Raw genomic sequence first — 16,207 nt, 5'->3', positions numbered from 1 at the left:
ATTCCCACCAACAGTAAGTAAATATTCCCATCCCTCCATATCCTCTCCAACACTTGTAGTTTTCTATCTTTTTAATAGTGACCATTCTATTAGGTGTGAAATGATATCTCATTGTAGTTTTGATTTGCATTTCCCTAATCGCAAGTGATGTTGAACATTTTTTTTGTGTTTTCTCTCCATTTGTATTTCTTCTTTGGAGAAATGTCTATTCAAGTCTTTGCCCATTTTTTTTGGTCGTTTGTCTTTTTATTGTTGGGTTGTATCATCTCTTTATATATCATGGATATTAAACCTTTTCTGGACATGTGATTTCCAAATATTTTCTCCCATTGAGTCGTCTACCTTTTCACTCTTTTGACAAAGTCCTGTGAGATGCAAAAGTGTTTAATTTTGAGAAGGTTCCATTTATCTATTTTTTTCTTTTGTTGTGCATGTTTTGGATGTAAGATCCAAGAAACTACCACCTACCATAAGATCTTGAAGATGTTTCCCTACATTTTCTTCTAGTAGTTTTATGGTCCTGGCTTTTATATTTAGGTCTTTGATCATTTTGAGTGGATTCTTGTGTAGAGAGTGAGATAGGGGTCCTCTTTCATTCTTTTTTTTTTTTTTTTAAGATTTATTTATTTATCTCCCCTTTCCCCCGTTGTCTGCTCTCTGTGTCCACTCACTGTGTGTTCTTCTGCATCCACTTCCATTATCTGGTGGCACTGGGAAACTGTGTCTCTTTTTTTGTTGCATCATCTTGTTGTGTCAGCTCTCCATGTGTGCGGCACCACTCCTGGGCAAGCTGTGCTTTTTTCATGCAGGGTGGCTTTCCTTGCGGGGCGCACTCCTTGCACGTGAGACATCCCTATGCAGGAGCACCCCTGCATGGCATGGCACTCCTTGCGCACAGCAGCCCTGCGCATGGGTCAGCTTACCACACGGGTCAGGAGGCCCTGGGGATCGAACCCTGGACCCTCCGTGTGTTAGACAGATGCTATATCAGTTGAGCCACATCTGCTTTCCCTCTTTCATTCTTTTGACTATGGATATACAGTTCTCCCAGCACCATTTGTTGAATAGACTATTTTGGCCCTTTAACATGGCTTTGGTAGGTTTGTAAAAAAAAAAAAGGTTTATTTCTGGACTCTCAATTCTCTTCCACTGAACAATGTATCTACCTTTATGCCAACACCATGCTGTTTTGACCACTGTAGCTTTGTAATATGTTTCAAGGTCAGGCAGCGAAAGTCCTCCCACATCACTCTTATTTTTAGGATACTTTAAGCTATTTGGGTGCACTTTCCTTCTAAATAAATTCAGTAATTGCCTTTTCTATTTCTTTAAAGTAGGCTATTGGAATTTTGATTGGTATTGCATTGAATCTATAAATCAATTTGAATAGGAATGATGTCATGATATTTAGTCTTCCAATTCATAAACAAGGACTATCTTTCCATTTGTTTAGATCTTAATTGATTTCTTTTGGCATCATTTTGTAGTTTACTGAATATAGGTCATGTAAATCTTTGGTTAAATTGATTTTGGTTAAATTGATATCTGAGCCTTCTTGTTGCTATTGTAAATGGAATCCTCCCTGCCCCTGATTTCCTTCTCAGATTGTTCAGTTTGTGTGCAGAAATATTACTTATGTTTGCATGTTGATATTGTATCCTGCCACTTTGCTGAACATGTTTATTAGCTCAAGTGGTTTTGTCATAGACATTTCAGAATTTTCTAAATATAAGATTATGTCAGCTGCAAGTAGTGAGAGTTTTACACCATCTTTTCCTATTTGGATGCCTTTTATTTCTTAACTTGTAGTATAATATTAGAGGGAAAGCTTTCAATCTTTCCATATTGAGTACAATGTTGCCTATGGGTTTTTCATATATGCCCTTTATCGTATTGAGGAATTTGCCTTCTATTCCTATCTTTCTAAGTGTTTTTATCAAGAAAGGATGCTGGATTTTGTCAAATGCCTTTTCAATTTTGGTCATCATGTGTTTTTTCCTTTAATTTGTTAATGTGGTATATTATGTTAATTATTTTTCTTGTGCTGAATCACTCTTGCATAGCAGGAAAAAATCCCACTTGATCACGGTGTATATTTCTTTGCTACGTGGTTGGATTCTATTTGCAAGTATTTTGTTGAAAATTTTTGCATCTATATTCATTAGAGAGATAGATCTGTGATTTTCTTTCCTTGTGGTATCTTTATCTGGCTTTGGTATTAGGGTGATGTTGCTTTATAAAATGTGCTGGGAAATTTTCCCTCCTCTTCAATTTTTTGGAAGAGTTTAAACAAGACGTGTATTAATTCTTCCTGAAATGCTTGATAGCATTTGCCTGTGAAGCCGTCTGGTCCTGGACTTTTTTTTGTTGGGAGATTTTTAATGACTGTTTAAATCTCTTTAAATGTGATTGTTTTGTTGAGTTCTTGTATTTCTTGTAGAGTCAATGTAGGTTGTTTGTGCTTTTTTAGGAATTTGTCCATTTCATCTAGGTTGACTAGTCTGTTGACATACAGTTTCTCATATCCTCATATAATCCTTTTTATTTCTGTGGGGTCAGTCATAAAATCCTCCTTTCATTTCTGATTTTATTCAGTTGCATCTTCTCTCTTTTTTCCTTTGTTAGTCTAGCTAAGGGTTTGTCAATTTTATTGATTTTCTAAAAGAACAGATTTTGGTTTCATTGATTTTCTCTATTGTGTTTTTGTTCTTTATTTCATTTATTTCTTTTCTAGTCTTTGTTATTTCTTTCCTTCTGCTTGCTTTGGGATTGGTTCTCTGTATTTTTGTGTTTTTTTTCCTAGTTTCTCTGGTTGTTCAGTTAGATCTTTGATTTTAGCTCTTTCTTCTTTTTCAATATAGACATTTAGGGCTATAAATTTCCCTCTTAGCACTGCCTTCACTGTATCCCTTAATTTTTGATAATTTGTATTCTAATTTTCATTTGGCTCACTAATTTACTAATATCTTACAATTTTTTTGATCCACTGATTGTTTAGGAGTGTGTTGTTTACCCTCCATACATTTGCAAAATTTCCCATTTCCCATCTACTGTTGATTTCCAGTTTCATTCCATTATGCTCTGAGAAGGTGCTTTGTATAATTTCAATTATTTTTATTTATTAAAAACTGTCTAGTGACCCAACATGTGGTCTATCATGGAGAAAGGCCCATGAGCACCTGAGAACAATGTATAACCTGCTGATTTGGGATGCAGCATTCTTTATATGTCTGCTAGGTCTAGCTCATTAATTGTATTGCTCAAGTTCTCTGTTTCCTTGTTGACCTTCTGTCTAGCTGTTCTCTCTAATGATGTGAATGGTGTGTTGAAGTCTCCAGCTATTATTTAGGAGATGTCTATTTCTCCTTCAGTTTTGCCAGTTTGCCTCATGTATTTTGGAGCACCCTGGTTAGGCGCATAGATATTTTTAGTTATTTTTTTCCTGGTGGAATTTCCCTTTTATTAATATATAATGGTCTTCTCTATCTCTTATAACTTTTTGCATTTATAGTCTGTTTTGTCAAATATTAGCATAGCTACTCTGCTCTTTTTTGGTTACTCTTTGTATGGAGGATCTTTTTCTTTTCCTTTTTTTTTTTTAAAAAAGATTTATTTTTTATTTATTTGTCTCCCCTTCCCCACCCCCAGTTGTCTGCTCACTGTGTTCATTTGCTATGTGTTCTTCTGTGCCCACCTGTTTTCTTGTCAGCAGCACCAGGAATCTGTGTCTCCTTTTTGTTGCATCATCTTGCTGTGTCAACTCTTGTGTGTGCAGCACCACTCCTGGGCAGGCTGCACTTTTTTTACATGGGGTGGCTCTCCATACAGGGCTCACTCCTTGTGCATGGGGCTCCCCTACGTGGGGAACACCCTGTGTGGCACAGCACTCATTGTGCACATGGGCCAGCTCACCACATGGGTCAGGAGGCCTGGGTTTGAACCCAGGACCTCCCACATGGTAGTAGGCAGATGCTCTATCAGGTGAGCCAAATCCACTTCCCTGGAGTATCTTTTCCCAACCTTTCACTTTCAGTCAATTTGTATTCCTGGGTCGAAGGTGAGTTTTTTGTAGGCAGCATATGGAGAGTTCTTTTAATTTTTTTAAGATTTATTTTATTTATTCATTTCTCCTCACCACCCCCTTGTTGTTTAACTCCCTGTGTCTGTTCATTGTATGCTTGTCTTCTTTTTAGGAGGCAGCAGAAACTAATCCCAGGACCTCCCACATGGGAGGGAGGCATCCAATTGCTTGTAGCTCATGTTTTTTTAACCCATTCTGTCAGTCTATATCTTTTGATTGGGGAGTTTAATCCATTCATATTCAATGATATTATTGTAAGTGCATTGTTTACTTCCACCATTTTATTCTTTCATCTTTTTACTCTCTTAGTTATCCTTTCTGATAGTCATGCCTTCTACCCTTTCCTCCAAGCCTCTCTCTCCTCTCTTTCCCTTTTGAGTTGTAAGGTTTTCTTTAATTCTTCCTGCAAAGGTGGAATCTTTTTTTACAAACTTTCACCATTTCTGTTAATTCGTGAATATTTTAAACTCACCTTCATATTGGAAGCACAATTTTGCTGATATAGAGTTCTTGGCTGGCAGTTTTTCTCTTTCAGTATCCTGATTAGATCATACCACTGTATTCCCACCTCCATGGTTTCTGATGAGAAATCCACACCAAGTCTTACTGGACATCCCTTGCATGTAATGGTTTGCTTCTCCCTTGCTGCTCTCAGAATTTTTTCTTTATATTTGACAGTTGACATTCTGAGTAGGATGTGTCTTGAAGTAGGTCTATTTTGATTTATTCTGATTGGGATATACTGCATTTCTTGGACATGTAAATTCATTTCTTTCATGAGAGTTGGGAAAGTTTTTAGCCATTATTTCCTCAAATATTCTTTCTGCCCTTTCCCCCTTCCATTGGCACTCTCATTACACATATGTTGTTACATTTCATGTATCATTCAACTTCCTGAGCCCCTGATCAATTTTTTTCCCACTCTGTTCTTTTCACTCTCAAGCTCAACTGTTCTGTCTTCTGCATCACTTATTCTTTCTTCTATCATTTTGAGTCTGCTGTTGTATGCCTCTAACATGTTTTTTATCTCACCTATCATGTCCATCATTCCTGTAAGCTCTATTACTTTTCTATTCAGGTTTTCAAATTTTTCTTTGTGCTCACCCAGTATCTTCCTGATGTTCTTTATCTCTTTAGCCATATTTCTTTCAACTCATTAATTTGATTCTGGAGATTTGTATGAACCTCATTGATTAGTTGCCTCAAATTCTCTGTCTCTTCTAGGGTTTTGGTATATTCCTTTGCTTGAGACTTTATCCCCCCATTTTCTTAGTATGGCTTTAATTTTTTGCTGATGTCCAGGCATCTGATTATGATGGTGAGTTTACTCTGATCCTCAATTTCTCTCTCTTTCTTAGTGATTTAGTTGAGGGAGACTGTGTGTTACTGCCATTCTTTGATTCTTTGTTCAAACTTTTCTAGGTCTTTAGGATTGTCCCTATTAGTTGCTCAAATCTGGACCACGGATCCAGTAAAGTGTTGGAGATCTGCTTCCAAAGGATTTGGGGAGGAAACTATAAAGATCAGGAAAAGCCCTCTTACTTATCTACTTTTAATTTCCTCAGATGCACTTATTTTGTCCATCAGCAGATGTGGCTCTTCAGCAGGCCTCTCAGTTCTAAGTCTGGTTGGAGTGTATTTGCTGCAACACTGACCACAACAATGTGACAGAAGATCTGCCTCAAGGCTATTTGGAGCCTCATAATTCAAACTTTCTCAGAGGCAGCCCCCTCCCTTTTCCCAATTAGGAAATATTTCAACTCCCCTCTGTGTCCTCAACTACCAGTCCTGGTCAGTAGGAAGGGTGATTGAGAGCCTCATATCTAATGCTGTGTCCGCTCCCAGGGCAAACAATGACATGGCCCTACCCTGTCTGGAAGTGCTTTTGTTGGCCCAAAACTGAATCAGCCTCAGGCTGCATCCCTTTCTCTGCCATTTCCTGGGGAGATGGATCCCTGTGGCCCCCTCTGTCCATAGCCACCATCCAGAGGCTGAAGTATTCAAAGTCATCTGCTCAGAGGGTGGAGTGAAGAGTACCACTAGCTGCAGATGCAGCTTCTAGTCACAGTATTTTCCATCAATATTCTTTTCATTATGACTGAGCTGCATCATTCAAAGCTGTGTGGTAGACTGTAGTAATATGGAACATGCTTATGTTTCTCTCCTTTCCTATGTTGTACTTTATTGGAAAGATATAAAGGGCTTTAGTGTCCTGTTAACTCTTTACTTCATGTCTTTCATCTCCCAGGACTCACCTGAGAATGGTTTGAAGGATCTAAAAGAAAATCAGTGCTATATATAGAATCATTTCCTTTTGATTGACTAAGACTTTGATCCTGGGCCTCATTTACCTGATACTCTTTTCCCTTAGGATAAATTATTTTTGCTTCCTCTCATCTTACGCAATTAAGAGTTCTGGCATGCTGACCCTCCAGTTCACCAGGCATGCCCAGTGGGTGACCACAAATTGGACTTAATTTGTGACATTTCATGAAGTAAAAAACACTTTCAAGCCCTTTTAAATTTACGCATTTTTTTTCTGATGCTGTGTCATATTGATTATTAATGCTTTCTAATGCTGAGGCTATCTATCAACAATAATTAACTTGGAAGGAAGGATTAAGTGATCCTTAATATAATGAAGAACAATATTGGTGATATTATTCATGTTTCTTTTCTTTATTGTTTATTACATTAGTTATTATGAGTCATATATGGATAACATTAAATATCTATATCAAAATTGCCTTCTGATCAACTAAATATTAGATTATTTCTAAATCTGGATGTGAAATGAAATATAAGTATCATTGATGAATATTTTTTAAGCCAAACAAATCATTGAAAATTTTATAAATAATAGGTCTGAAAATCCAAAATAATGTTTCAGAAAACTTTTTCTAAAGAATTATAGTTAAGATAGCCATAAATCAGAAATTGAAGGGCAGTTGGATTAAAGCTCCCTATCTCTGACTAGCTTTTAACAGATATTTTGATTGCAGTTATTTCAAAGAATGTACAATATCTGCAATCCTTTGAAAATCAAAAAAGGGCTCTTCTCTTGTTACCTCCAAACACTAATAATGGTTCTTTAAAATTCAGGGACCAATAACTGACATTCTTTCATTAAAATATTTCTTAACTTTCAAAGAAAATCTTGTAATGATTTACTTCAAAAAAGCTACACACCATCACAGTACCAAAGATAAAATTGTCTTCAGACTAACTCCTGAAGCTTTTGGGAACTCCTACCCAACATTCTGACCCTCACTTGGCAATGATGTCACAATGTTCAAGTTAGTCATAGGACCTGCTAGGCAACAGAAAAGAAATACTGAGGCAATGCAGTAGATGGTTGGATAAATCACATTGTTTTCCCAATGAATTTGGTATTATTTATTTTTTTATATGGGGTTTTTTCCTCAGGAATTAGTGATTTTCAAACCAGTTTTGAAGGTAAGTTAGCATTTAAAACTTTCACAGAAATAGCTGGCAAGAAGGCTACACCAATCATGGGAAATTGGTATATTGCAATTTTCTATGGGATGATATCAGTTTTATTATTAGAGATATGGTATAGCTTAAATTTTAAATTTCTGCTTGAAATTCTTTGTAAAAAAAAAAGGCAGAGTTAGAAAACAAAAAGCAGTAAAAGAAATCATTATTACATGTCTGAAACATTGTGTGTCATATTGTTTTATAGAGTTCCCTGATGCAATGCCATTACTTACACAAGAAAAAAAAGAGGAACAAGAAGAGGATAAGAATAAAGTTCCTGCTAATAAGAAAATGGGCAATTATTATAAGGATATAAAAGAATGTAAGTCTTTATAGTTTATAGCAATAGATATAGAAAAGCTGGTTATGCTGGTTTTGAGTAAAACCCCCCAATTATTCTCACTTAATTCCTGCTTCTTAAATTCTAATTCATTTTATAGACTTTTCAGTGTGTAAAATGAAATCCTTATTTCCTGCCATTTTTCATGAGATTTCATGAAGTTTAACAAGGTTCTCTTGGTGATTGTTTGTAATTAATGCAAGGTTCACCATAGCATCATGGTTCTTTATCCACATTAATAACAATTGACATGATTCTCTGGTGAGGTAACCAGAATTTATTTAGGGGTGATTTTCCAGATGTTTGGAAGGTCCATTAAAGTATAGTATAGGGAAGCAGACGTGGCTCAAGTGATATGATTTCGACCTACCACATGGGAGGACCCGGGTTTGATCTCTGGGACCTCCTGGTGAAAAAGAGAAGAAAAAGTGTGCCTGCTTGGTGAGCCAGTGCCTGCGTGGTGAGCCAGTGCCCACACAGTGAGCAGTGCCTGTGCAAGTGAGTCATGCAACGAGATGATGAAACAGAAGAGAGACAAAAGGGAAAGTCAAGGTGAAGTGCTGCAGAAACCAGGAACTGAGGTGGTGCAGCTAACAGGGAAACTCTTTCCACATCAGAGGTCCCCAGAACTGAATCCTGGTGAATCCTAGAGGAGAAAAAATAGGTGCAGAAGATCACACAGCAATGGATGCTGACAGAAAAAACAGCAGGGCAAGGAGAGGGAGAGGGGAAGGGGGGAAATAAATAAGTCTTTAAAAAATATATATATATATAGTATATAACCCAACACTACTCATTTGGGCCTCCTTTCCATGTCCTTATGAGGAAAACCATTCCAAAAAGTGAAATGTTCCTAAGAAAACACTTACTGAAATGAAAGAAATTAAGATTAAATGTAAGGAGGTAGATTTGGCTCAACTGATAAAGCGTCTTTCTACCATATGGGAGGTCCAGAGTTCAAACCCAGGGCCTCCTAACCCATGTGGTGAGCTGGCCCACATGCAGTGCTGCCGTGTGCAAGGAGTGCCATGCCACACAGGGCTGTCCCCTGCGTAGGGGAGCCCCATGTGCAAGGAGTGCACCCTGCATGGAGAGCCACCCTGCATAGAAAAAGCACAGCCCACCCAGGAGTGGTGCCACACACACGGAGAGCTGATGCAGCAAGATGATGCAACAAAAAGAGACAGATTCCTGGTGCTGCTGACAAGAATGCAATCTAACTTTGAAGAACCCACAGCGAATGGACACAGAGAGCAGACACCAGGGCGGGGGGGGGGGGGGGGGGGGGAAGGGTGGAGTGTGTAAGTGGAAAGAAAGAAATAAAAAATAAATCTTTAAAAAAAAGAGAACAGAATGAGAAATATAAGACAAGACTTAAATGGATAATAGTAAATTTCATTGGTTGCTAATTATATTGGAATAAGCTTATTTAAAAGTAAAAAAAAAGATTAAGTGCAATTATCCTTGAATCTTTAATTAAAGAAATGATAGAACTACACCTTATGCATTACAGTTTTCAAAGCACTTGAAGGTCCTTAACTTTAGGTGATTCTCATAACTACCCTATGGAATTAGACTCAATATCCTTCTCTTATGGATAGAAAAAAACAAATTGATGCTTAGAGAGAGAAACTGCCAGGTTTCATAGCTGTCATGAAGGAGAGTTAGCAGTCATATATAAGCTATTCACTGCCAAGCTGCCTCAACTGTGCACAAAATGGAGGCGTACAAATCATACCCCTTTTAGGATATCTCTATATTGAATTAGTAGCAGTGGTGGCAGCTGTCATTGTCTTGCTCGTTCCCAACTTTAATGGGAATTCTTCACCAAAAAGTTTTATGTCTGATGTAAATTTTTAACAATATTGAAGTATTATTAGCATATAACTGCAAATATTTAAAATGCAAAATTCAATGAATTTAGACATATGTGTATACCAAGAAATCATCACCCACAGTTAAGATAACATATCCACCACCTCCAATAAATTCCTCATGCCCTTCTGTAATCCATTTCTCCTTCTCCACCTCCCCATTCCCAGGCAACCTGTGATGTGCTTTCTGGCACTATAAGTTTTTATTTTCCTAAATATCATGTAAATGGACTCATACAGAATGTAATCTTTTGTTGTCTGGATTCTTTTGCCTAAGCATAATATGATTGAGATTAATCCATGTGGTTCCATGTATCAATAGTTTGTGCCTTTGTATTGCTGATAAACAATGACAGTTTATCCATTTACATGTTAATGGGCATTTGGGTTAAGATTTTGCTGCAACAAGAGACTACAGCCCTCCCTCTGCTCCATTTATTGGTGACAGCAAGAGCAGCATGGTCGAGGCAGGGAGCACAGCAGCAGCCAGGAAGGATTCAAAATGACCAACGAAGAACCTCTTCCCAAAAAGGTTCCATGGAGTAAAACAGACTTCAAAATTATGGCATGAGATGTGTTAATTCTAACGTGGAAACAATATGAAGTATATGTGCACACTTTGGAAGTCAAGTACACAGATCTTTAGTGATGTAATTGGTTAAGGCAATGTGAAGAAAAATTAAAGCCACAACAGCAAGAGTCTGCACACAGGGATAACATCCTTGTAATGAGGCTAACAACCAAGGAACAAGAGAAGCAAGAATGTTCTACTCAGTTTCTGAAGCAATTCCAGCAGCCTAGCATAGCCCAACTGAGACCAACAATGGTAGACCCAGAGATCAACTTGTTTTTCCTAAAAATGAAAGGTGAACTGGAACAGACTAAAGACAAACTAGAAGAAGCCCAAAATGAACAGAGTGCCTGGAAGTTTACTGCCTGATAGGTAAACAAATCATACTCCAGGCAAGATTTCCTTGACAGTCCCATTATGAGAAAGCTGTGGTGAGACAGCCAGGTACTCATTTCTACACCAAGACTCACTTTTTGAGGCAAAACAAACAAACAAACAAAAACACCACACTCCTATACTGTCTAGCTTGTAATGGTTAGCATAAAACTTACAAGTGTTTCAGCTTTTTTCCCCACCCCTTGCTTTAAGAGGCCTGATGGCATCAGATTATTCTGCAGAAGTGGCCACCTCTGAAAATTCCCCTTGAGAAATGTTTGTTTGGAGAAAATAGAGGGAGAAACCGAAATCTAAAGTCTGTGGCATACTTTGTCTTCAGACATTTGGAGAAATGAAAACATAGAGATTTTTCATCATGAATCGAACATTTAAAATTCCAGTAAAATGTAAAAATGAAATATACATTGCTCTTATCATTGAACATAGTGACTTAGAGACACTGTATACCCTCAGGAGGAGAAAGCAATGAGTGGAAAAGGTAACGGAACTGTGGGTTCCTGCTACATTCAGAATGGCTTGAACTCAAATGTAAATACACCGGGTTAAGTTTTGTAATATTTTCCCAGCAATTTTTTTTTCTTTGTTCTTTTATTTTTAAAGAAGGGAGTGGATATGGTTCAAGTTGAGTGCTGGTTTCCCACATGGGAGGTCCCAGTGCCTCCTAAAGAAAATGGAAACAACAACAACAATAAAAATGTTAAAACCAACTCATGGGAGCTGATGTGACTCAGTGGTTGAGCACCAGCTTCCCACAAACAAGTTTTCAGGTTCAATCTCCCGTCCCCACCTAAACAAACTTTTAGATTACTTAAATGATACATCAAAAATATAAGGGGATTCTCATATACCACCTTCTTCCCCCCCCCCACGTTTCCCCACCGACATCATGTATAACAAAATGATGTCTGTATAAATCTGTGTATGTTTAGAACCTTGTTGTGTAAGAGCATTGTTGCTCATACTGTTATTACACCTATGCAGCATTCAGATTTGTTTTAGTAGATATGGGTTTATGCCAACTTTGCCCAATACAGTAGTTTTATCACTAAAAGTTGGACTTTTTGATGGCATCCTATGGCAGTTTCAGTGTGAGATACAGTTTTTTTCCACCATACACATGTGTGCTTTCTCTATTGGTGACTGAATGTTTAAAAAAATTCATATGGATAGTTACTCAGTTTTTATGAACTGCTGTATCCTGTTAATGTATATTGCTCTGTGATTCCAGTATATCTTACCTGTACTGACCAAACCTAAATAAAGATTATTATTGTAACTCCTTAAAAAAAAAAAAAAAAAGACTACTAACATTCGTTTACAACTCTTTCTGTGGACTTATGCTTTTGATTCTCTTGTGTAATACATAAGAATGGAATGACTATAAAATATGGTAGATGTATAACATTTTTAAAAACTATAGAACTTTTTCAGAATGTATCATTTTATGTTCCCAATAGCAGTGTAAGGGGGTTCCAGTTCCTCCACATCCTTATCAATGCTCGCTATAGTTGATCTTTGTGGTTTTACCCATTATAGTTTTACTTTACATTTGCCTAGTGACTAATGATGTTGATCGACTTTCCCTGTGCTTATTTGCCACCTGTGTCTCCTTTATCAAAGTGCCCCAATTTTTTTTACCATTTTTATTTAGATGGTCATCTTCTAATTTTTTTATTTTATTTTTTTCTTTTTAGTTTTTTATTCATTTGTTTTATTACCTTATTGAGTTTTAAGATTTCTTTATACATTTTACATAAAAGTGCTTTATCAGTTATATGCCTTACAAATATTTCTCTCCTTCTGTGGCTTCCCGTTTCATATTCATAAATATCTTTTGAAGAGCTAAGTTTATTAATTTAGATTAAGTCAAATTTATTTATTTTTTTATATTTTCCAATTTGTGCTTTTGTGTCCTATTTAAACAATCCTTGCCAAATTCAAGGCTGTACAGATTTTATCCTCTGTTTTTCCCTAGTAGTTTTATAGTTGTGTTATAATGAGTTCTCAGATCCATTTGAGTTGGTTTTTGTATTGGATAAGATTAAGAGACAAAATGTTTTTACTGTTTTCCATATAACTGTCCAATTGTTCCAGCACAATTTGTTCATGCATTTTCTTACATTGAGTTGCTTTTGTACCTCTGTCAAAAATCAAGAGACCACATACCTGTATATCAATTTCTGAACTCTATATTGTGTTCCATTGATTTTTATGACAATACATTTCCAATATCACAGTCTTAATCACTGTGACTTTATGAAAATTCTCAAAATCAGGTATGTCACTCTTTTTTTTTCTCATTAAAGATGTTTTGGTGAGTCTAAGTCTTTTGCATTTACATATAAATTTTAGAATCAGATTGTCAATTTCTTCCAAAACAAAGTATGCTGGAATTTTGAGCAGGGTTACTCTGAATCTTAAGATGAGAGAATTGACATCTTAACAATATTGAGTCTTTTGACCCATGGGCATGGTATTCTCCCCATTTATTTTATGTATTTCAGAATACTTTTTAAGTTTTCAGTGTATAGAACTTCCACATCAGTTGTCAAGTTTTTACATAAGTATTTCATATATTTTGATACTATTGAATATGGTATTTTTCCCAATTTTGTTATAAGTATATAAATATTCTATTGATTTTTGAATATTGACCTTGTGTCCTGCAACCCTGCTAAGTCAACTTAATAGTTTTAATTGTAGATTCCTTAGGCTATTCTATTCAGATAATCATGCCATGTACAAATTAAGAAAATTTTACTTGCTCTTTTTTTAACTTATATGCCTTTTATATCTTTTTCTTCCCTTATTGAACTGGCTAGAACCTCCAGTTTAATATGTAATGGAAGTGGTTAAAGCAGACATTTTTACCTTATTCCTGATCCTATAGAAAAATATTCAGTTTCTCATCATTAAATATGATATGAGCTCTGTATGGTTTTCACAGATGTACTTTATCAGGTTGAGGAAGTACCTTTCTATTGCTACTTTGCTGAGTTTTTGTAATTATGAATGGCTCTTGGAGTTTTTCAAATGCTTTTCTAAGTCTATTGAAAAAATAATGCTTTGTGGTCTTTCAATATAGTTGATGACATTAATTAATTTTCAAATGCTAAAGCAACCTTGGATTCCTTAGATAAATTTCAGTTAGTCCATGTTATTTACCATATATATATATATATATATATATTTATACATATATACATATATATTTGGAAGATTTTTAAGCATTTTAAAATATCTTCATGAGGTATATAGTTCTATAGTCTTCCTCCGTTATATCTTTTCTGTTTTTAGTATTAAGGTAATGCTGTGCTCAAAGAATGGCTTGGAAACTGTTCTTCCATTTCTGTTTATGGGGAAATTTTGTGTGTATTTAGCATTATTTCTCCCATAAATGCTGGTAGAATTCATCAATAAAGTCGTCTGGCCCTGGAGTTTTAATTGTGGGCTACTTAGATTTTATCTTCCTGAGAGGGCCTTGGTAGTTTAAATATTTCAAAAAATTTGCCCATTTTATCTAAAATTTTAAGCATTGGCATGAAGTTGTTTATAATATTCCCTTATTATCCTTATAATATCTGTAACATCTGTAGCAATGTCTATATCATTCCTGGTATTAGTAATTTGTGTTTTCTCTCACTTATTTCCTGACTTGTCTAGTTAGACGATTATCAATTCTCAAGGAAACAGTTTATCATTTCATTGAATTTCATCTTGTTTTTTCTGTGTTCTACTGCATTGATTTCCTTTCTGATCTTTCGTATGTTGTTTCTTCTACTTACATTGGGTTTAACTTGCTCTCCTTTTTTCTAACTGCTTATAGTGGAGGGTAAGGTCATAAATTTGAGATCATTCTTTTCTAATATAAGCATTTAGTGCTATAATTTCCCCCTAACTATTATAGTAATAGTGCTTTAATTTCCTAGGTTTCTCCAAGCAAACACCATGAAATGGTTCGGTTTAAACCATGGGAATTTATTCATTTATAGTTAGAGTGCAGGAAAATGTTCAAATCAAGTCATCATCAAGACAATGCTTTCCTCCTGAAGTCTGACTCCCAGCAATCCTTGACTTCTCTGCCATACAGCAAGGCACATGGTGTCATCTGCTGATCTCTTCCTTCTCTTCCAGGTTTTGTTGCTTTCAGTTTCTTGCTTCCTTAGCTTTCTCTCTGTATCATTCAATTTACAAAGGATTCCAGGAATAGGATTAAGACCCATCCTGAATGAGGTGGGTCACACCTTAACTGAAGTAACCTCATCAAAAGATCTTACCTTATAATGGGTTCACACTTACAAAATGGATTAGATTTTATTTTATTTTATTTTATTTTATTTCCCTCCCCTCCCCCCCCCCCATTGTCTGCTCTCTTGTGTCCACTCGCTGTGTGTTCTGTGTCTGCTTGCATTCTTGGCAGCACTGGGGATCTGTGTCTCTTTTTGTTGCGTCATCTTGCTGCATCAGCTCTCCATGTGTGTGGAACCACTCCTGGGTGGGCTGTGCTTTTTTTCATGTGGGGTGACTCCTTTCAGGGCACACTCCTTGTGCATGAGGCTCCCCTTCGTGGTGGACACCCCTGCGTGGCATGGCACTACTTGTACGTAGCAGCGCTGTGCGTGGACCAGCTCACCACACAGGCCAGGAGGCCCTGGGTTCAAACCCTGGACCTCCTATATGGTAGGCGGATGCTCTATCAGTTGAGCCACATGTGCTTCCCTGGATTAGACTTTAGAACATGACTTTTTGGGGTACACACAGCTTCAAACCACCACAGTGACATCTGACAAATTATTTTCATTTTAATTAAGTTAAAATATTTTTCCAATTTTCTTATTTCTTCTTTGACCCATGGGTTGTACAGAAGTACTAGTTTTCAGCTATTTGGGGATTTTCTGAAGATCATTTTGTTACTGATATTTAAAGTAACCTTCATTGTCAGAGAATACGCATATATGACTTGAATCCTAAACTTATTGAGACCTGTATTATGTATGACTCAGAATATAGTCTATCTTGCTAAATGTTTCATGTTCACTTAAAAAGAATTTACATGCTTTTGTTACTGGGTGGAGTGTTGTATAAATGTCTGTCAGGTAAATGGGTTGATAGGATTGTTCAGATTTTCAAAGTACTTATTTGTCCAGTCAGGGATAATGAAATTCTCAACTAATAGTGTGTCTATTTTTACTTGTTTTTTATGGAAAATTTTTGCAATGCCAGTTCTTACCTCATTTATTTTGAAATTCTAGTATTAGGTTTTTAAACATTTAGGACTGTTCTCTCTTCTTAATGAATTGATCTCTTTATCATTATACTATGTTTACTCTTTAACCTAAAAATATTCTTTGCTCGGCAATCTACTTTATCTGATATTAGTGCAGCTATTTTAGCTATCTTTTCATCAGTTTTAGTATTGCATATACTTTTTATCCTTTTACTTTTAG

General features: G+C 36.3%; 1 protein-coding gene and 1 pseudogene across 2 annotated transcripts in view; both read left to right on the top strand.

Moving 5' to 3' along the window:
* MOB3B (MOB kinase activator 3B) overlaps window positions 1–16,207 on the top strand; it is a 278,921-nt gene that overhangs the window by 229,900 nt on the left and 32,814 nt on the right. Inside the window, exons 1-2 of one of the 2 annotated variants that reach the window (XM_058301954.2) lie at window positions 7,429–7,537; window positions 7,785–7,901. In XM_058301954.2, coding sequence (XP_058157937.1) covers window positions 7,462–7,537; window positions 7,785–7,901 — 193 coding nt within the window. In that variant the 5' untranslated portion in view covers window positions 7,429–7,461. Of the gene's footprint in view, window positions 1–7,428; window positions 7,538–7,784; window positions 7,902–16,207 lie in introns of those variants that run through there. The other variant, XM_058301953.2, reaches the window with a different exon arrangement.
* On the top strand, window positions 10,296–11,010 carry LOC139439452 (pre-mRNA-splicing regulator WTAP-like; annotated as a pseudogene).

Source organism: Dasypus novemcinctus, chromosome 8, assembly GCF_030445035.2.
Source record: "Dasypus novemcinctus isolate mDasNov1 chromosome 8, mDasNov1.1.hap2, whole genome shotgun sequence".
NCBI lineage: Eukaryota > Metazoa > Chordata > Mammalia > Cingulata > Dasypodidae > Dasypus > Dasypus novemcinctus.
The sequence above is the reverse complement of the archived record's forward strand: the minus strand, read 5'-3'. Positions and strand labels throughout refer to the sequence as shown.